The sequence below is a fragment of the Psammomys obesus genome, unplaced genomic scaffold, assembly GCF_907164565.1.
Source record: "Psammomys obesus unplaced genomic scaffold, mPsaObe1.curated_primary_1811, whole genome shotgun sequence".
In the NCBI taxonomy this organism is placed as follows: domain Eukaryota; kingdom Metazoa; phylum Chordata; class Mammalia; order Rodentia; family Muridae; genus Psammomys; species Psammomys obesus.
The window spans coordinates 17,133,647-17,155,579 of record NW_026585504.1 but is presented as its reverse complement, the minus strand read 5'-3'; the positions used below and the strand labels follow the sequence as shown (position 1 = coordinate 17,155,579).

Genomic DNA, 21,933 nt, shown 5'->3' with positions numbered 1-21,933 from the left:
TTTTCAAATTAGACTAAAAGCTGTTTGCACTGTGCACACTTATTTGTATTGATGGAATGGCCCTGAGGAGGCCCCCCTCCCCGTAGAGCTATGTAAAGAACAGAGCGAGCGTGGTCAGCAATGGGGAGCTGCCGAGGAAAACGGCACTGTGGGTCCAACAAGATGCTGTTCTCTTTACCTGTCTTGATGCTAAAATCTCATCATCGGCTGAACTTTCTGCAACAATGAGCATTTGAAGGCTCGGGTTATATCGGTAATTATTAAAAATTGGTTACAAATGGACGTGTACTGCAGTAAATGACACTTTTTCTAGTTAGCACGTGATACCGTTGGAGTTAAAGTACACACATGTGCGCTCGCACACACAGTTTGCAGGATGGGATGACCTTTTTCTGTCTCTCTGCAGGCAGTGATGAGCAGCTGGGGAAAGTCGTGTACAACGCTTTGGAAACGGCCACAGGCAGCTTCGTCTTGTTGTATGAGTGGGTCCTTCAGTGGCAGAAAAAGATGGGCCCATTCCTCACCAGCCAAGAGAGCGAGAAGATTGACAAGTGCAGAAAGCAAGTACGTAAGCCAGGCGTGGTGGTGCACACCTGTAATTGTCAGTACTCGGGGACTAGACCTGGGAAGACCAGCTCAAGGTGTTTCTAAGCTACACAGCAAGTTTGAGGCCAGTCTGGGCTACACACGCCCTCGTCTCAGATTCAAAAAAGAGACAATAAGGTCAGGAAGTGTTTGCTGTGGCTGACCAAAGACCTAATCTCAAGCTATAGCTGACGAAGCAAAAGCCTGCATTTCAATGGCTCCCACAAACGGTCCACAAAGTGTAAGGATGAGTGGAGATCCACACCTTCACCAGGCCTCAGCCCTGCTCCCACCGGTTTAACCTGCTCCAGCCTCACACCCTCCTGTCAGAGACCCTGTGACTTCTGCCTTCTTGGGATCAGTTACTGCTCCATTGCTGTGCTGTTCACAGTTATTCATATTTTCTCGCTCTTTTAAAACATTGCTTTAGAAATAGATTTTGAGGGATCAGAGGGATTTTCTTTGTTTCTGTGCAGTGCTAGAAATGAGAAAAGACTTTTAGATGAACTCAGGAACACTTAATATGTGTGTAGTCTTTACTTAATAAATCTGTTAAAAAACAGCCAAAGCAAGAGAACGACGAAGCACACCAAAATCAATAGTTGTTTTGGATGGTGATCACAAATAAGTTTAAGGGTCTTTTTTCCCCCATTATATTATATTATATTATATTATATTATATTATATTATATTATATTATATTATATTATATTATATTATATTATATTATATTATATTATATTATATTATATTTAAATTTCCTTTTTGCAATACTGGGAATCAAACCTAAGGTCTCATGCATGCTGGGTAGATGCCGTACAATTGAGCTATACCTCCACCCCCAGATTTTAAATTTTTTTACAATAACACTTAGTATACTCATAAAATGCTATTTTAAATATGTTTCTTTTTAAAAAATTTATTTATTTATTTATTTGTTTGTTTGTTTGTTTTATGTAGGTGAGTGCTCTATCTGTATGTATACCTGTATACCAGAAGAGGGCATCAGATCCCTGTGTAGATGGTTGGGAGCCACCATGTGGATGCTGGGAATTGAACTCAGAACCTCTGGAAGAGCAGACGGTGCTCTTGATCACTGAGCTGTTTCTCCAACCTCATATGATGTTTCCTTTCTTTTCTCTCTCTTTTTTTTTTTTGCTAGCCATATCAGCCCCCCAAAGTGAATAAACAGAATAAAATTGATTGTAAAAGCCACTCAGCAGTTTTATGATATATGGACGCTCCATTTTGACACTGAACTTTATCAATTGCATTTTTATGTACTGTCGGGTTGATCCACCAGTTTAAGGTCATGTATCTTAGTCTCCCATCTTTGAAAGTGCTTTTGAAGTGAAGCACCACTTAATGTCATTTGCCTAATATTCTTCCCAGATTCAAGGAGCAGAAACCGAATTCAACTCCCTGGTGAAACTGAGCCATCCAAATGTTGTCCGCTATTTTGCAATGAACTCCAGAGAGCAGGAGGACTCCATCGTGGTAGACATTTTGGCCGAGCATGTCAGTGGGATCTCTCTCGCCAAACACCTGAGCCACTCAGGCCCTGTCCCAGTCCACCAGCTTCGCAAGTACACAGCTCAGCTCCTGGCCGGCCTAGATTACCTGCACAGCAACTCTGTGGTGCACAAGGTTCTGAGCGCATCCAGTGTGTTGGTAGACGCAGAAGGCACTGTAAAGATAACCGACTACAGCATCTCTAAGCGCCTGGCAGACATTTGCAAGGAGGATGTGTTTGAGCAAACTCGAGTTCGTTTTAGCGACAGCGCCCTGCCGTATAAGACAGGGAAGAAGGGGGATGTGTGGCGTCTTGGCCTTCTGCTGCTGTCTCTGAGCCAAGGACAGGAGTGTGGGGAGTACCCTGTGACCATCCCTAGTGACTTGCCCGCTGACTTCCAAGATTTCCTGAAGAAGTGAGTATCACTGATTTTTTTTTCAGTCGTGCTTTCCTCCTGCAGGTCTAAAGAACGGGGAAGCAGAAGGGAGCCCCGGGCGAATTCCCTTCCCAGGCCCAAGGGTTCTCATTACAGTCTTCCACATTCTTCTAAACCTACTTGAGTGATAATTGATTCTCTAACTGCTTTTGGGAGACTGCCTGGAATACTCTAGAATTTTTCTCCATTCCTGGCTATCCCAGAAGGGTTGGCAGTGGCGAGAAGGGCTCTGGGTGTTCGATGGGGTAGGCTTTCTCCGTCACTTTGCTCTGAGTCCTGAAAGACCAAAGGGAAGATCGTAGTAAACCAGTTGAGAAGGGTGGTCTGCCCTCTTCTTTGTTATTGTTATTTTGCTCTGGCTATTTAACTTCATTATATTCTTAAAATCTGAAGGTTTTAAAACAACATTATAAACACCTGAGGACCATTCAGCTGGACATAGCATCTTCATACAGACGGTTTTTAAGAACAAGTTTAAGTAAGGCTCTAGTTGTATCAGAAAGGACATAAGTGAAGTAATCTTTTAGACATTTGCCTTGTTGTCTAAGGCACATTTGGTATTCTAAAGAGAAAATATACACTCTTGTCCCAGTAGACATTTTGTTGACGTTTAGAACAAATACTTACCGCATATGTAACTGACTCTCATAACCTATATGCATTACACCACTATATAAAGTAATACCATGCAGCACTGTTTTCCTTTGGAAGCTCTCATTTATTAAAATAAAAAAAGCCCCAATATCAGAATTAATGTGTCTTTTAAAATATAGCAGAATTGATGGCTCAGAACTAAGAAAATTAATTAGAAATATTACATAGGATAAAGAGCTTCTGTGTGTGGGAGCCAATCAGTGGAGAGTTTATCACCTGGATAGGAAGCTGAGAGGTACTGGTGATGACAAAATGATGTCCATACCTTTCAGGGAATGAACATCTCTATGTAGTCCTTCATTACCTCTGTTCTGCCCTCTATCTTCCTGACTACTCCTCCAGTGGCTCTCTTTCAGCCAGGTCTGGGGATCAAATGACCACCTATTTCTAGCCCGAGGATGCTCCATATTTGTGAATCACAAGTACATAGTCATTACAAAGCCAGCTTTTAAAAATGTAGTGTGTGTGTGTGTGTGTATTTGTCTGTGTCTATGAGTGCAAGAACCCGTTGACATGACAGTTGGGAAGGTCAGGGAACAACTTTCCGGAATCTGTTCTCTCCTTCCACCATGGGCACAAGGGCTGAAACTCAGGGTGTCAGGTCATGAGTTGTGACAGGCATGCTCTCCCACAGCCATCTCGCTGGCCCAAAGCCAGAGTTTGTCCAGCTCGAGGGAGTCCTTAATAGAGAGGCTTTCCTTGGGCCTAAAGTATTTGTCCAGGCCATTCCCTCCGTGTTTTCTGCTTTAACTCTGAATATTCTCAGTCTAAGCCAGCACCACATTCTCCATCTCTAATAAGGGAAGATATGGTCTCTCCAGTTGAGATTTTCCCAGTATCCCTCTGGTCCAGCCTCCTGCAGAAGCTGCCCTGGACTACCTCCCCCTCCTCACACTATCTCATATTTTTTCACCTTTCTTTTCCTAGTTACTCATTTTACTCTCTTCAGCTCTGCGCTTTCTTTTCCCTTGCCTTCCCATTTCTCTTGGCCAGTCTCCAGTTGACCAACCCATAGTGATCCCTTATCACTGGTTCTCCGGTCACTCATATGGACGTCCCTGAATTTGGGCAGTCCTGTGCCAGAAACCAGCGTTTCATCAGTGATGGACTGCATGGAGGCTGGCAGCCGCATCAGACTGACTGCGACACTGGAGCTGTGTTCATTTATGCAGCACACCCTATAGTGATGACGTATTCTCAGGCTGTGTCCCTGTCATTAAGCAACACATAGCATTGAAGCAAGGTGTGTCACAAAAAGTAGCAATGGTAAACTATTCATTTGAGGAAAGGGGCTGACTTTGATTCTGTGTGCAACATTCCCTCCTTAAAGTATACAAACTTTTAAGACTCTTAAAGAAAGCACTTATGGTTTCTTTTAAATGAAATATAACTTTAGAATATTTATTTAAATGCACCCTACCATGAGGGTGGCTGAGGTGATGGATGGGATAATGAATTAATTACCCATGAAAAATCTTACTTCCATCTTTCCCATGCCACCTTGAACTCTTCGCCCCTCTCTTCTGGTCAGTAGTGTTTTCACCTCAGCAGTAGGGCAGTGGGGAGGAGGGTTGAAACGTTCCTGGTTCTCCCCTTACACAGACAGCTCCCCTGTGTCACTTCCCCTGTGAGAGCCGAGGTTTGTTGTGACTCTGATAACACAGCTGTTGTTCCTAGTGTGTATGTGCTCCTCTTTTCTGGGAGGGCTATGGCGGGGTGCTTGGTTGGGGGATGGTAACATTTGAGGTGTTGAGTCATTAGCTTTGCTGTCCACCCCAGTTAGCAAAAGAAGCAAATACTGCAGGAAAGCAGAGTGGATCCTGGCTGTGATCCCACCATTCTTTTTTTTTTTTTTTTTTAATATTAGTTACATTTTATTAACTTTGTATACCAGCTGTATCCCCCTCCCTCATTCCCTCCCAATCCCACCCTCCCTCCCTCATCTCCTCCCTGCCCCTTTCCAAGTCCACTGATAGGGGAGGACCTCCTCCCCTTTCATCTGACCCTAGCTTATCAGGTCTCATCAGGACTGGCTGCAACATCTTCCTCTGTGGCCTAGCAGGGCTGTTCCTTCCTCAGGGGGTGGGAGGGAGGAGGTCTAAGAGCCCGCCATTGAGTTCATGTCAGAAATAGTCCCTGTTCCCCTTACTAGGGCACCCACTTGGATACTGAGCTACCATGGGCTACATCCGAGCAGAGGATGTAGAGCTACCATGGGCTACTTCCGAGCAGAGGTTCTAGGTTATATCCATACATGGTCCTCGGTTGGAGAAACAGTCTCATAAAAGACTCCTGTGCCCAGATGTATTTGGTCCTTGTGGAGCTCCTGTCCTCTCTAGATCATATTAACTCCCCTTCTTTCTTATGATTCCCTGTACTCTGCTGAAGGTTTGGTTATGAGTCTTAGTATCTGCTTTGATACACTGCTAGGTAGAGTCTTTCAGAGACCCTCTGTGGTAGGCTCCTGTCCTGTTACTTGTTTTCTCCTACATCCAATGTCCGTCTCATTTGTCTTTCCAAGTGAGGATTGATCATCTTACCCCGGGTCTTCTTTCTTGTTTATCTTCTTTAGGTGTATAAATTTCAGTATGTTTATCCTATCTTATAGGTCTATATAAGTGAGTATATACCATGTGTGTCTTTCTGCTTTGCAGATACTTCACTCAGGATGATCTTTTCTAGGTACCACCATTTGCCTGCAAATTTCATGATTTTCTTGTTTTTAATTGCTGAATAGTATTCCATTATATAAAAGTACCACAATTTCTGTCTCCATTCCTCAACTGAGGGACATCTAGGTTGTTTCCAGGTTCTGGCTATTACAAATCAAACTGCTACAAACATGGTTGAGCAAATGTCCTTGTTGTGTACTTGAGCAACTTTTATATATGCCTAGGAGTGGTATAGCTGGATCTTGAGGAAGCACTATTCCTAATTGTCTGAGACAGCACCAGATTGATTTCCAAAGTGGTTGTACAACCAGCAATGGAGGAGGGTTCCCTTTCTCCACATCTTCTCCAGCATGTGTTGTCACTTGAGTTTTTTATCTTAGCCATTCTGATGGGTGTGAGGTGAAATCTCAGGGTCGTTTTGATCCCACCATTCTTGTCAACACCCTTAGGAAGTCAGCCTGGAGATGGGCAAGAGCTCAGGTGTTGGAGCCAGGTGGCAGATCAGGGCCCACCAACAGGGTCCTGGTAGCTATATACACATCTGAAAATACAAGTCATTCTCAGAGGCGCTAGCTTTTTCTGACCCGCATCTGTTGTCACATTAACGTCACAGTTGAGTGAAAGTTGATAGTGTTCTTCAGAATCTAATGCCGCTTATGTAAATATGTGTGTGTGTGTGTGTGTGTCTGTGTGTGTGTGTATGTGTGTGCGTGCGTGCACGAGTGCGCACCTGTGTGTTTGTAGCTAGGAACAATCCCAATAGTAGGAGAATGTGACATAAATAAATTCTGGTCGTCCCTGGCTCTTCCAGGGTTAAGTGAGTTAACACGTGTCAGGCGCTGCCACTGGCTGCTGCTCTGTTAGCACTGTAGTTCTCGTCACCCTCAGCAGTGTGAGCGGTGGAAGGTTCCAGGCCTGCCATCCCTACTGGCATCAAAGCTGGCGCTGGCATTACCTCTGCTGCTAGTAGCTGCTAGACTGCCAAACTGATTGATTCTGAAAATGTAATCTTTTCAAGAAGGAGCTCCTGAAAATTGCAGTTCACTCTCGGCAAGCATTAAACCATTTGTCCAGATAAGTACTGTGTCAATGGTGTGAATGTCATGGTAGACCTAGAGTTGATAATGCACTTTAGAGATTAACATAGCATGCAGAGTTAATGTAGATGGTCAGTAGAGTAAGTGTGTAAAACTAGAAATAACAGAACTAGGAAAGTACATAAGTAAATTCTGCTAGGTCCAAGCTGATGTCGGAGTTTAGAAAGATCATTACTGGTATAATTTTTTTTAACTGACATCCGATTTTAAGACATGGCTAAAAAGATCACTTGCAAAAGGCAAGTTAAAAAACTAATACATACAAAATAATGTTTAAAAAAAAACCGTCAATATCCTCAATAACATTATGGTTCAGTTGGTGATCATTTATATATGGAAGTAGACAGGAAAAGGTCAGTAATGTTGCAGATTAAGAAATTAAGAGAAAGCCAGGTGTGGTGGCACCTGCCTGTAATCCCAGTACTCAGGGAGGCAGAGGCAGGTAGATCTCTGTGGGTTCGAGGCCAGCCTGATCTACAAAGTGAGTCCAGGACAGCCAAGGCTACACAGAGAAACCCTGTCTCAAAACTACAAAACAAACAAACATACAAAAAATTAGAGGAGGCCAGGCAAGGATGGTGCATGCCTTTAATTTTAGCACTTGGGAGACAGAGGCCGATCTCTGAGTTCAAGGGCAGCTTGGTCTACAGGGTTCCAGGACAGCCAGAGCTATGAAGAGAAACCCTATCTTAGAAAACCAGAGAGAGAGATTAAGAGAAAGGAAAGCTTAGAGGCAAGAACTTTAATTTATTTGTATGTTTGCATGTTTGTTTTTGAGGCAGGGTCCCACTTTGCAGTTTTAGATGACCTGTAACTTACTATGTAAACCAGGCTGGCTTTGAACTCACAAACATCTTCCTGCCTCCGCCTCCTCTAAATGCCAGGATTAGGCATATTTACCACCTTGACCTACAAGACTTTTTTTTTTTGGCCAAGTGTGGGTGGCACATGCCTATAATCTCATGTGGTCGAATGAGAAATGAAGGATGGCAAGTTCAAGGTCAATCAGGAATATATAGTAAAACTCTGTCTCAGAAATTCAGTAAGGGTGCCTAAAAGATGGTTCAGCAGTGAAGAACGTTCATTGCAGAAGACTAGGGTTTGGCTCCTAGGGACCCGGCACCCTCTTATCTCCTCACATGGTACACATACTTACATGTAAATTTTAAAAAATCATTATATATAAAATAAATATAAATCTGAACATAAACTAACACCAATTGCATACCTTTGATCCTAGCACTAGGGAGGCAGAGACAGGCAGATCTCTGTGTTCTAGGGCAGTCAGAGTTACTAGTGAGACCCTGTCTCAAAAGTAAAATAAAATACTTTATAATTTTGAATAATATTTTTTATATTTGCAGGAATTTTGTTTTACTGGTATAACTGAAATTTGTTTTAATAAATTGAACAGAAAATATATCATCTTATTCAAATGATGTTCTCTTCTCTTGCCCTTTCCAGGTATAAATTAATGTTTTAGCTCTTCCTGCTATGACAGAGAACAAAGTTATTCTTTATGATGGTTGATGTTATGGCTTTGCAAATGTAGGTTTGAAAATCTAGAACTCACAATGACAGCTGATTCTGTTAAGTATGTCTCTTTAAACAGAGTCAAGTGTGGGGTCAGGTACCCTACTCTGAGAATTCCTGGTGCGGCTTGTTTTGATTCATGTCAAACACACCAAAAGTGACGTGTTAGGACACCAGGTGCTGGGTTAGGTTCAGGGAATGAGGACTGAAAGCTGTGATGAGGTGTGGGGGTTTTCAGCAGTGTTGCCCAATGTCTTCCATTGTATCTCAGGTTCATCAGCATCCGATCGCTGTCTTTGGAAAGCTTGACTTATGCCTGGTCCCCAGCAGGCTTAGTTCAACAGAGCAAGTCACTAAGCTGCTAATGGAAGGGAAAATTCAAAGCTGACTTATATGGCCTGAGAGCATTTCAAGTCATTCTATGCCTCCATGACAAAAATGTAGTTAGTTGCTCTTTTTCCCCCATTTTCTACTTGCCTCCAATCTGCTGTGGGGCATACAGATCCTGAAATGGCGTTTATTCATTTAAATTCACCTTTAAGCATATAGTGATCCATGAGTAACATGAATTTGCTAATGTGTAGTTAGAAAGACAAGCAGACTCATAGTTGAATGGGGTAGATTAACTGGAAAGGCATTGATACTGTACACGCTGAGATTCTCCCTCCCTCACTGAGGTGTGTCTGCCTGGACGACAAGGAAAGATGGAGCCCTCAGCAGCTGCTGAGACACAGCTTCATGAACCCTCAACCAAAAATGCCTCTAGTGGAGCAGAGTCCTGAAGGTGAGTTATTGCCTGCCTTTTTTTTTTTTTTTTTTTTTTTGATAGGGTCCCACTATGTAGCCCAGGCTAGACCTCTTGGTCTCTCTGTCTCTGCCTCCTGCGTGCTAAGATTACATGCATGTCCTGTTACACTTGACTACCATCCTTTTTTTTTTTTTCTTTTTCTTTTTCTTTTTTGTGAAGACACAAAACCTGAAACTGATAACGTCTGCATGGATCATTTCTTTCACCTACGCCAGGCTACACTTAATTCATGCATATGCAGGCCTGGTGTGTATAGGACTGCTTTACAATCCTAGTTCTCCAGCCTCTATTGATGGAACGGACATCCTCTTCTTGTGTGTCACCCATATTGCCCTGTTACCTTAGTAGAGCTTGGCATGGACCAGGAAATTTGAGTTTGGGTTGTGGCGGTCTAGTTCAGTCACTTTCTCTCCATCTGTTACCCTCACCTGTAAAGTGGGCTTACTGTATCCTCCTGCCTATTTTAAAGATGACGAGGTAAGAAAAGCTGTCAAAGGGTAAGAAGTGTTGTTTGGTTGGTTGGTTTTTGTTTGTTTGTTTGTTTGTTTGTTTGTTTGTTTGTTTGTTTTCAGATTACTAGATGGGTCCCCTTCCTCTCATGCTTATGTTGTTGGCTTCTGTGAGCTGCCTGCTTCTTTTTATTATTAATTATGTGTATTTGTGTGTGTCGGTATGTACACACGTGGATGCAGTGCCCAGAGAGTCCAGAAGAGGGCATCAGATTGCCTGGAGCTGGAATTACAGGCACTTGTGACCAACGTGGGTGCTGGGAACCAAACTCCAGTCCTCTGCAAAGGCAGTATGAGCCCTTAACCCCTGAGCCCTCTCTCTGGCCCAGTCTTCCTGTATTCCTAATGCTTTTGTTTCATCTTAGATTCTGGAGGACAAGATTACATTGAGACTGTCATTCCCAGCAACCAGCTGCCAAGTGCTGCATTCTTCAGTGAGACACAAAGACAGTTTTCCCGATACTTCATTGAGTTTGAAGAACTACAGCTTCTAGGGAAAGGAGCTTTTGGAGCCGTCATCAAGGTGTGGCGGGGCTATCCCCAGTCCTTTTAAAGTTCTTCTTTTCATTTCCATGGCCTCATAGATTTGGTTCCACTAAGAAGACTATGAAGCTGTGAGCGCCTTCACCTCCTAGAGTTAAAGGCTATTTTGTATGCTACCCTGGACACTTTTAGAATGCACTTAAAGGCTGGTTGACAATGACATAGAAAAAAACATGATTATAAGCATCCCAAGTCGTCAAGATCTCTGCAGGAAGAACATTTTCTAGTGCTTTGGTTCAGGAAGGGACTTGTCCTTGCCACCTTTCCCCCAATTTTGTCGGAGTTGCCACAGAGAAAAGGGTTCCAAAGTTAGAACAGAGAGAGCAGTCACACTGGGAGATGGCCTTGATGGCTCTCATTTTCTAGTTTAGGAAGATGGCAAGTTAATGGGACTTTTCAAGGTGTGCTGCTGTTAGGCCTCTGCTCATTTGGTCTGGGAAAATTTTATTATGTGAATGTAGGAAGAGGCATCTGCTCTTCTTATATAATTTAAGTATTTTCTAAACCATAAAAGAAATAGGTTAAAATGTATGAAGAACAGCTGAGGTACGTGGCATCTTTTATGGATGAAGGTGACCTTTGCTGGTGTGGCACATGTGTATTTGGGGTTCTGAGAGTATGAAGAGGAAAGCCTCTGTCACTTTTGTTTATTGATTTTGTGTGTTTGGGGAGGGGGTGTTTTGTTTTGGTGGGTTTTGGGTTTTTGTTTGCTTGCTTGTTTTAAGACGTTTCATGGAGCCTAGGCTGGCCTTGAACTCACAATTTAGCAGATGACCTTGAACCTCTCATCTTCGTACTTATACCTTCCAAGAACTGGGATTTCAGGCCATTACTTCCTTGCCTGTTCATGCCATGCTGGGGATCAAACCCAAAGTTTGTGCATGGTTGGCAAGCAATCTCCTAAATGAGCTAGTGGTATCCCTGGTGGACAAGGGTGACCTCAAACGCCTGGTCCTCTTGCCTCCACCTCCCAGTGTTGGGGTTACAGGAATGTCCTACCATGCCCAACTTGGAAGCTTCACTCTTACTGTAAAAGCCCTCTCAACCAAAACAACAATTAATTTCCCCACAATAAAAGAGGGAAATTGTTAGCAATCAAGTGTTCTACAAGAAAGCTCATTGTCCTAGGGAGAGTTTAATTCAGTGTCATTTTTATTAATTCCATGTCCTTGGCCATTCTTGACTTTAAAACACTAACAGACTTTCTTTTTTCCCTTGTCTTTTTTGTCAGAATCCCTTGTAACCTTCTTTACTCCATATTCTTAAAGATGATTAGAGAGCTGCTGTCACAGGGCATCTTCATCTGTGAGGTCCTCGTTTCTCTTGAGAACCCCTGGCTCTCACACCCCTCTCCACACTGCTGTCTGAGCAGGGCAGCCTGCTTCACAATCAGGTTTCTTTAGCAGTTGGCCCTTCACCGTTTGAGCACTTTCTCCTTTGGACAAATGAATTGCTAGGAATTTGTAGTACACTAACCCTCCTGTGAACAGGAAGGAATATCTGGTATAGTTCATTCAGTCACACCAGCGAAGCGTTCGGGGAAGGGGTGGGGTTTGAGCATGCTGGTCTTGCAGACCTTTCTGTTGTTTCTTTGTGCTCCCACTTGTATCGTTAGATTTTATAACTGTCTCATCAGTTTTGGGTCTTAGTTGGGTGACAAACCCAATGGGCAGCATGGGTGTCCGTGGTAGTCGCTGCTGTTTGTCAAGCGCAGCTTTCTGGAGCTTTGAGAGTCTTCTTTCTCCGTTTGTTCTCATTTACTCCTGAGTGTCCCCTTGAAGTGTCATATAGGTAAGAAAACTTAGTTCAAACGAAATCGAATATCTCCCCCACATTTACGTGGCCTTAGAAATTCTTTGTACAATAATTAGCACTTTATTTTAGATTTGTTAAAATTTCTGGCGTTTCATTCGTCTTGAGTGATTTTAAGTATTATGAAAATAAAATCATCAGCTGAAAACACACTGGCCTTAGAAATTACTTTTACTTTAAAACTAAAATGCATTTTGATATTTACTTAGCAGATATAATAACAAAAGAACAGGGAAGTAATTGTCGTGAAAATTAATGGAACTCATAACTCCATATGTTAATCTAATTTTTAAGAGAAAACGTTATACTCATCAGTAAAGAAATAAATGATTAAGATAGGCAGATGGTCCATGCCTGTAATCCCAGCACTCAAAAGGTGGAGGCAGGGGGATGCCGAGTTTAAGGCTAGCCTTATCTCCGTTTGAGGCCAGCTTGAGCTATCTAAGACCCTGCCTAAAAAAAAAAAAAAAAAAAAAAGAAAGAAAGAAAATGTGTATTCCTGTAACCACAGCTCTGCAGTAGGAGGATATCAAGTCTCTGGCCTGTTCCAAAAAGAGAGAGGAGAAAAGGGAGGGGCAGGGAGAAGCAAGGACGGGGAGAGATGAAGGTTGTGCCCTCCTTATTTGTCTCCCAGCGAGTCCTCGTATTTGGATTCCTTTAACTTTTTCCCTAGTCTGGGGCCAGCCAAGGCTTTCCTCCGTTTGAATTCAAGCCTTGTGGCTGTCGGCTATCGTTATGGGCTGTCAGGCTCCAGGTTCTACTGGGAAGGAACTAATGGGGCTGGGCGCTGTAAACGGCAGTGCGCAATGCCCCATCTGACCAGGTCCCGTCCCCTGCTGCCCGGTAGGTGCAAAACAAGCTGGACGGCTGCTGCTACGCTGTGAAGCGCATCCCTATCAACCCTGCCAGCAGGCACTTCCGCAGGATCAAGGGCGAGGTGACCCTGTTGTCGCGCCTGCACCATGAGAACATTGTGCGCTACTACAACGCCTGGATCGAGAGGCATGAGTGCTCGGCTGTGCCAGGCACACCACCCCCAGACTGCAGACCACAGGCCCAGGACAGTCCAGCCTCCTGCGGGAAAGCATCGGGCGACAAGGACGAGCTGGGCAGCGTGGAGGCCGCAGCACCTCCGCCCATCCTCAGCAGCTCCGTGGAGTGGAGCACATCTGCAGAGCGCTCCACCAGCGCGCGCTTCCCAGTCACCGGCCAGGGCTCCTCCAGCAGCGATGAGGAGGAAGAGGATGAGCACGATGGCGTCTTTTCCCAGTCCTTCCTGTAAGTGCTAGCAGCGGGAGACTCCTGGTCCCTAACCCAACTGGCCCACAGCAGAGGAACTCAGAAATCCCAATGTGTTGACCATGTTAAGAAAGAAGCAACCTCTTTCACAGAGAAGCCAAATGCAACCCAGAGCTTTAAAGATTTCCCACATCCAAGGCCCGAATTTATAACCCAAGGGCATTTGCTTAACAATTTATATCATTGTACTCAGTTAGATTTATTACAACTCTTAGCAATTAATTCCATTAAGAAACAATCTAGCTAATTTTTAAAGTTTATTGTTGGGGCTGGATAGATGGTTCAGGGGTTAAGGCCCCTTTTTGCTTTCCATAGGACTTCTGTTGGCGTACTTTTTAAACTATTTCATTTCCTTTTATTGGTGTTTCTTATGGGTCTCTCTCCCTAATCTACCCCAATTCCTTCCGACACCCCAATACCAGGTAGGAGAAAAGTTAGTAGTGAGAGGGGGCGAAGTTCTCTTTGGCTACTGCTGGTTAGGTTCCTTGGGGCATGTCCAATCCTGGTTTCAGGATATCTTCAAGTTTCTTGTCAAACTGCAACAGCAGCAAACGGGGTGGGGGGGGGGGCAGCCTTCTTCTTTCTCAGAGCCCTTAACACTCTCTGGGCTCTGGCATTTATTCTCTCTCAACAGTCCCCAGAATTAAACTCTCTGCAGCTGGCAAAGATCCCCTCTCATAGCCGGCACTAGGCAAATAGTCTGCTGCTGTCTGAATCAGTCCCACATCCCACACCTGGGATTAAAAGCAAAGCCATGTCCACATGACATAACTGAGTTTTTAAAGACACCAAAACTTTCCACTACAGACTTCAGTTCAATAACCAACACCCACGTGACTTCTCACTACCATCTGTAACGCCAGTCCCAGGGGGATCCGATGCACCCTTCCGGCCTCCACAGGCACCACATACGCATGGTGCACAGACATACCTGCTGGCAAAACACTCAAACATAAAATATATAAACAAATAAATAAAGCTTTAAATAAATAAATAAAAGTTCCGTGTTCGGGTGACAGAAAAGAGAAACCAACAGCCCCGTCTGCGTTGATGCCGCTGCGTCATGGTGTGTCTGAGTTGCCGTTCTACCGCTCTGAAGAGACACCATGGCCAAAGCAACTTAGAAAAGAGAGCATTTAATTGGGGGCTGGCTTACGGTTTCAGAGAACTAGTCCATTTCCATTGTAGTGGGAAGCATGGTAGCAGGCAGGTATGAGTCGCAGGCAGACAGACAGACAGAAACTGGAGACAACGTTCACTTTTATGAGCCTGCGGAGGCCTTTCTCTTTCAGACCACCACATGGTGTAATGCTCTAGCTTCTTTGGTTTTCTGATGAGCAAAAAAAGAAAGTCAACCTTTTTTGTTTCTTTACTATGTCTTTATTTCTTTTTTTTTAAGACCTGCTTCAGATTCTGACAGTGACATCATTTTTGACAATGAAGACGAAAACAGTAAAAGTCAGAATCAGGTAAATATGTAATTCGAAGGTATCTAGTTTGACTTAGATCATTAATGACATCTGATGTTTAAACATCAGGCAGAATGCCAGAGCCTTGGTCTGATACGTGAATGTCAGTTTTAAAACACAGCCATTCACTTAAAATATATGCTACTTGTATTTACTATGGGCTTTTCATTCACATCATAAATTTATACTGATACATATAGACATACAGATAAATTTATCGTAAGTTTTGTGCCGACATACGAAGGAATAATAAACTGACACACTGCACTTCTTCCATGTGTGCTGAAAAGTTTCACAGAGGGCCTAGAGAGACGGCTTAGCAGTTAAGAGCAATTAACGGTCCTTGAAAATCTAACCTTGGTTCTCATCACCTATAGGATGACCCACAACCCCCTGCAAATCGAGTTCCAGGGAATCCAGTGGCCTCTGGTCTCCACAGTCGCCTGTACACATGAAGCACAGGAACGCAAGCAGGCACATACATACAAATAAATCAAATGCAGTTTTTAAGTTTCCTAGGAGATTGGGGAATGTTTTCTGTGGTTGGGGATGAGGGTTGTATGCAAGCTAAACAGCCTCATCATGGAGTTAACAGTCCTGCCCACATCAGTTAATCTGATAAACCATCTTCGAGAACAGTGTTTTAACCACATAGCATGATCCTGCAATGTCTGAGGAACTAACTGAGAGGCTCACAGCCAGCCTTATTTTATTTTTGATGTTGTGGACAAGAGGAGAGAATGCCAGATGCGCCTTACTTTTAGTAAAGAGAAATTCTGTTAATAGAACTTGTGTTTTCCGGGGGCTGGAGGGATGGGCTCAGCAGGTAAGAACAAGTCCTGCCTGAAAAGTTCCCAGGACCCAGGCCAGGTAGTTCATACCTGTCTGTAACTCCAGTTCCGGATGTTTACACACACACACACACACACACACACACACACACATTAAACCTCTTTTTAAAGAACTGTCTCTTGTGAGTGTGTGTGTTAGGTGGGATATAAGATACATTTCTCCATGTGGCTCATAGTTTTAAAAGCTTGACAAACTGTCTGTGTGCCTTCGATCCCACACAGGCCTGCTTCCTTCCTTCACTGGTCAGGCTGCAGAGCCCCAGGCTGGAGCCTCAAGCTCAGAGTGAGAACAGTAGGCTGTCCTTGTAGATTCAGAAAAATAAGTGTTCTGTGACTGATGTGGTCTGTGATGACTGGATTACTTGGAATAAAAGGATAATCACTGGCATTTACTAGCTCACTCACAGGATATAAACATGTAGATCTTGTTAGATACACAGTTTAATTGATTTGAAAATTTGAGTGAATTAGCCAGTATGTTTTTAATAAGCAACTTGTTAGTTAAAAAATTACTTAAGCTCCTTTTGCTGTCATTTTAATTATAAATTTAGCTACAGTAATAGCATAAATAATCTAAACTGCTTAAGCAAAAATTATATTTGCTTTTAGTGTTAGCTGTGCATTTAATTATTAAGGCCATCAAATTTCTGCTTCCAGTTTAGCTCAGTTAAAGGCAGCATCCCATGAGCATTCTAATTATGGGTAGAAACCTCAAGGGCTTAATAACCTTCACAGACACTCTCCAGAGAATATAAGTAATTCAGTAGTTGAATCTAGTTATTTCAAGAACAGAACTTTTTGGTTTTCTTTGAAAAGAGAAAATATTGAGAAACATCCTTCCTCCTAAAAACTGTAGTCAGGGGACCAGAGAGCGGCTTAAGAACGTGTAATACCCCACAGCGAAATGATGCCCAGCACTATCTGGTGGCTCACAACTGCCTGCTCCTCCAGCTTCAGGAAATCCTGTGGCCTCTCCTAGCCAACACCGGCACTTGCACTCAAATGTACACACCCACACATAGGCATGCACATATAGACATAAGTAAAAATAGAAAAAATAAAATCTAATAAAAACCCTGTGGATGAGAAATGATCAGAAACTAATACTTTTTCCTCCACTGGGGTTAAGGTATTTAACCCCAGTGCAGAAGAAAAGACTAAAAATATTTTAATGCCTCTGTATGTGTTTCTGTTTGAGGTTAAGCACGCCCTGTGAGTTCTTCTGCCCCATCAAGGCTAGAGGGCACTGGCTCCTTTGCAAGAGCAGTAAGCACTCCTAACCATTGACCATTAACCATTTTCTGAGCTCTCCAGCCTGGAAAAGACTTTTTTTTTTTTTTTAAGATACCATGTATTAGGAAAAAAATGACCTGTGAGAGACTAGAAAGTGAGCCATGTGAGGAAAGGGTCTACATATTCCTTGCTACTCGTGAGTGGCAGCTTCTCCTGGGCCTTCAGGAGTATGTAGCCCAGAGGGCACTCTACCCTCTGACAGTGTGAACACATTAAAACTGCTCTCCGAAAATCCCACCAAAGGAGGACCTCCTGTTCACACAGGTTCACCTGTGTCCATTCCGCCCTTCTTGTCATCCTCTTATTCACTCTTCTCTTACTCATCCTGTCCTGCAGTGTGAAGACTGGAGCAGGAGTCTTCCTGTTACTGCACATCCTACCTGCTCCCCGTCTTCCCCGTCGTTCTGCATAGTAGCAGGCCTGGAAGCTCTGCAGACTTTCCTTTAGAGTGCTCCAAGCTTCTAGAGGACAGTTTCTGTGTTCTGTTGTGCTCATGTCCCCTAAAGCGATAGGCCGTGCAGAGGCGTGAGACTGTGGCCCTAGGCACTAGCTCTTGAAGGCAGTGATGCTCTTGTTTACTCCAAGCTCAGCTTGAGTTCTCCCGTGTCCCTCTCGGGTTAGGGTGAAGACTGCGATGCAAAGGACAGTTGCCAGGAGACTGAGCCGTCAGCGACAACCGAGGCTGTGCACTACCTTTACATTCAGGTGAGACCCGGCTGGGCTGCTCGTCAATGCGGCACACTCGCGGCTTGGTGGCGGCGCGCCTTATGATGTACCACAAGGTAGTGGGCAAAAGAGGGCTGATTGCTACAGATTAATTGGCCAGCAAAGCTATAGCATGGAAGCCTTCCCCCAGCCTTGAGCTCATCCCTTTTCACAGTGTTCTCAGGTGTGCCATGGAGCAGCTCTGAACCAAAGCCGTGCAAGTTCACATCCTGGATCCGCCTGTCACCACTGTGTGAGCTCAGATGAGATTCTCTAGTCTGTGGTGCCTCAGTTTCCCACAGATTAATTAGCTATCTGATTCTTCTCACAACTAATAAGATGAGGCGCCTATAATCACGTCTGAATCCTGTGAGTGCAGGAGTGGGCTGCCTTACCTGTCTGCTTTTATCCTTTCTCTAAACAGCCCTGTGAAGGGTAGGACCCAGGAGAGCTGGAGATCCTGAGTGAGGCCCGGAGGGTGACTCAGAATGTGCCATGCCTATAATGTTTTTCTCTGGATTCAAAGAGTATTTGTTATTCGTACACAAATAAGGCCAAGGACATCATCAGGCTAATTAGCTATTCTTGGAAACTTGAGACTGGAAGCAGTCTTGTAACATAACATTTTATTGCAATCTCAATTTTAATGTTTGCGACAAGGATTTTAAGCAAAGAACTTTCCAAAGCTGCTTAAAATCCCTGTCACAAGTTTTAACATGAGTGATTACATTGACTGCAGTTATCCTCCTTATTTTGAACCAGGGCCTGACCAGGTTTGTTTCTTTCTCTAGATGGAGTACTGTGAGAAGAGCACTCTGCGTGACACCATTGACCAGGGACTATTCCGAGATACCATCAGGCTTTGGAGGCTTTTTCGAGAGATTCTGGATGGATTAGCTTATATCCATGAGAAAGTAAACTTCCTAATATCTCGTGTCCATATACTTCTATTTATATAGCTTGTGTCTGTGTGTTGCATGAATATTTGTGCATGTGTTGTGGAGGTGATGGATACATTCCCCTATGAAAGTGCTTGCGGATGCCAGAGGTCAACACTACGTAGGTTGAGTGAGTAGGCCCCATAGGCTTGTGTATTTGAATACTTGGTCTCCAGTTGGTGGAACTGTTTGGGAAGGATTGGGAGGTGTGGCCTTGTTGAAGGAGGTGTACCACCCGGGGATGTTTCAAAATCCCATGTCATTCCCAGCTAGCTCTCTTTACCTATTAGTTTGTAGATCAGGATGTAAGCTCTCAGCTACTGTTTCAGGGCCACACCTGCCTGCCTGCTGCCATATTCCCTGCCATGATGATGGTCATGGACTCATTGTTATAGAAAATAAAAATGAGTGTTGGGCTATATAATATTTATTATTACGCTATAATTATTGCAGTGATATTATTTAGCCTGCTATCACAAATAGTAAGACACAGACACCTGTTAGATTTTGTAATTGTCTTATTACCTTGGGCCAGGCAGATATTTCTACCTGTGCTGTCTGGATAACCTCACCATTCACCTCCCAGCCCCTGTCCAATGCCACACACCTTAACCATCCTCATCTGGGCTACCTTTGATCAATAATCCCAATATACTTGCTTTTATTTTTCATCTTGGTGTTTTCTCCATCCACGCCATCCTTGGCACCTTCCTTCTCCAAGCTAACCCATTGTGGCGTCCTCTTTCCTCCTCCCTTCCCATCCATCTGTCCATCATTCTCCTGTCCTCAAAAGTCCAGGAACCTTAGCCATGTCTGACCCATTCTGCCCTGCTGGAGTATAGGCCATTTAATCAGCCAATTGTATAGGTTTACACAACAAGGACAGGCAGATCTTGGGGGTCAGTAACACGCATCACACCAACTTCCAACAACTCACCCTCTGAAACTTTAAGCCCAAATAAACTTTTTCTTTTGTAAGCTGGTCAAAAGAAAAGTAACTAAGACAGGTATCTTCTTCTATTGCTCTCTTTTATTTTTTTCTTTCTTTCTTTCTTGAGACAAGGTTTCTCATGGAACAAGCTTGCCATTTGCCACCCTTTGTACTTAGTTTTTATGTGGGTGTTGAGTATCTGAATTTAGGGCCCTGTGCATTCATAGCAGGTACTTTACCTGCTGAACCATCTTCCTGGCCCTGACTTAGATAACCTTATATTAAGAATCAAATAGGAAAATGGAGAGCAACAAGCACGCAAAACAAAACCAAGGAGGAAACTATAGGGACGATGAAGTAGTCTTTACAGTTATTTACGTTTATTGGTTTATTTGTGTGTACGGTGGGAGGGGCAGTAAATGCCACTGGACACACATGAGGGTCAGAAGACCATTTTCTTCCCTTCTACCATGTGAATTCCGTAGATCAAACTCAGGTTATCGAGCCCTGTGGCAAGGACCTTTGCCTTACTGAGCCACCTTGCTGGCCGGAAATAATATATTTTTGAAGGTAATAGAACAAAGTACCAAAAGTCAAGGAACAGCACCCAGTGTCAACTCCCATAGAAAACACTGAGGTGAGGATGGGGATCATCAGACAATGGCCCCTGGGTCAGATCTGGCTCACACCTGTCCTTATATGGCCCGTGAACTAAAAACAGCTTTTCTAATTTTTAAGTGGTATAACAATTTTAAAAAAGAATATATTATGACATGAAATTGAAATTTTGTTGTCCATCAATAAACTTTTATTAGAACAAACCCATGCTCATTTGCCTGTGGCTGTATTTTGCCACAGCAGATTTGAGAGTTGTAATAGACCGTCTAGCTGTACGAGTTACTTCTGTTGCTGGGATAAGACACCCATAACCAAGGCAACTGACAGAAGAAGGAATCTATCCAGGCTTACAATTCCAGAGGGATAAGAGTCTATGGTGGTAAAGTGGAGGCATGACAGCAGACTGGACCCTGCCAGCTCCCATCCTTTACCACAGTGCACAGGGACAGCAGGAGCACCGGTAATGTTGTGATGCTTTGAGTCATCAAAGCCTGCCCCCGTGATGTACTTTCTCAAGCAAGGATATACCTTCTAGTTCCCCCAAAACAGTGCCGCTAACTGGGGACCGTGGGTTCAAATACATGAGCCTGTGAGGGACATCTTAATTCAAACCACTACATAGCCCAAAAGCCCCAAAATATTTTCTCACTGGCCCTTTACAGGAAGTTTGCTCACACCTGTATAAGGAAGACATATTTGGACATGGACAAAATGTTGAAGATGATCTCTTGATTAATTTTACTGTAGAGTAAGAATGTGGTTTGTACATACATATCTGGGCTTCCTAGGAACCTGAAGAAACTAAAAAGCTCCCTAGCAAGGAGAGGGGTGGCGCTCAGTACCATAGCTTAACTGTGTCATTTAAAACCTAGAAGTTAGCAGTACCAGGTGAATGTTCTCAGGCCTGGCCTTGGGGCAAGACACTGCTCACATTCTAAACAGGGAATTGTCCAATGCATCAGACAGTGAAAACATGTTAGGGTTTTTCCCCTCTGTCTCAACTTTTGAAACTTCAAAATGTTTATACTGTGCCCTGTTCATATTGAGAAGCCATGAAATCTATGTGGCATAACTTAAAAGGTGGAAAATAAAAGGGAATTCTGGCAGATACCATTAGACCTCTCACTGTGGTGCTGTGCTCTATGTGCTCTGGGCCTGAACTCTATTAGCCATCATCACACTGTGCCTCACCAACATACACAGAGGCACAAACATGTGACAAGCCCATGCCTGAGACGGACTCCTGTTCTCAGAGACATAAGCTGCCTTCATGTCAGGTGAAAGATCAGACAAGGAAGAGTTCTTATTACGCTTGGCGTCTTCTAAGTGAGACAGTAAGCATGACGAGCCCTTAGGAGGAGGAGGAAGCAGGATTCCTGAGATACCATCACTGAGTTCTTCCTGGAAGCTGATGGTAGAATAATGTGCAAGGCTCACGAAAGAGGTGGAACAGGTAAATGTCGGTACGATTCGAACAGGTAGAGAAGTACGAAAGTGTCCTAGGCAGGGGAAGTAGTGCAAAGAAAAGAACAGGAGAGGGAATGAAAGTAGTGTAGGACCCGAGCAGAGCAGGGCCTGTGGTGTGGCAGAGGGGAAGGTGACGCGAGATCTCTGAGAGGGAATGGTGCAGGGTGCCTGTGAGTTGCTCCTGCTGGGCTCCACTGGTG

At 43.8% G+C, this 21,933-nt stretch overlaps 1 protein-coding gene across 1 annotated transcript in view; it reads left to right on the top strand.

Moving 5' to 3' along the window:
* Positions 1-21,933, top strand: part of Eif2ak4 (eukaryotic translation initiation factor 2 alpha kinase 4) — a 94,683-nt gene that overhangs the window by 33,190 nt on the left and 39,560 nt on the right. Inside the window, exons 8-15 of the mRNA XM_055598162.1 lie at positions 407-564; positions 1,978-2,513; positions 9,168-9,274; positions 10,173-10,330; positions 13,010-13,440; positions 14,861-14,930; positions 17,696-17,779; positions 18,571-18,693. Coding sequence (XP_055454137.1) covers positions 407-564; positions 1,978-2,513; positions 9,168-9,274; positions 10,173-10,330; positions 13,010-13,440; positions 14,861-14,930; positions 17,696-17,779; positions 18,571-18,693 — 1,667 coding nt within the window. The remainder of the gene's footprint in view (positions 1-406; positions 565-1,977; positions 2,514-9,167; positions 9,275-10,172; positions 10,331-13,009; positions 13,441-14,860; positions 14,931-17,695; positions 17,780-18,570; positions 18,694-21,933) is intronic.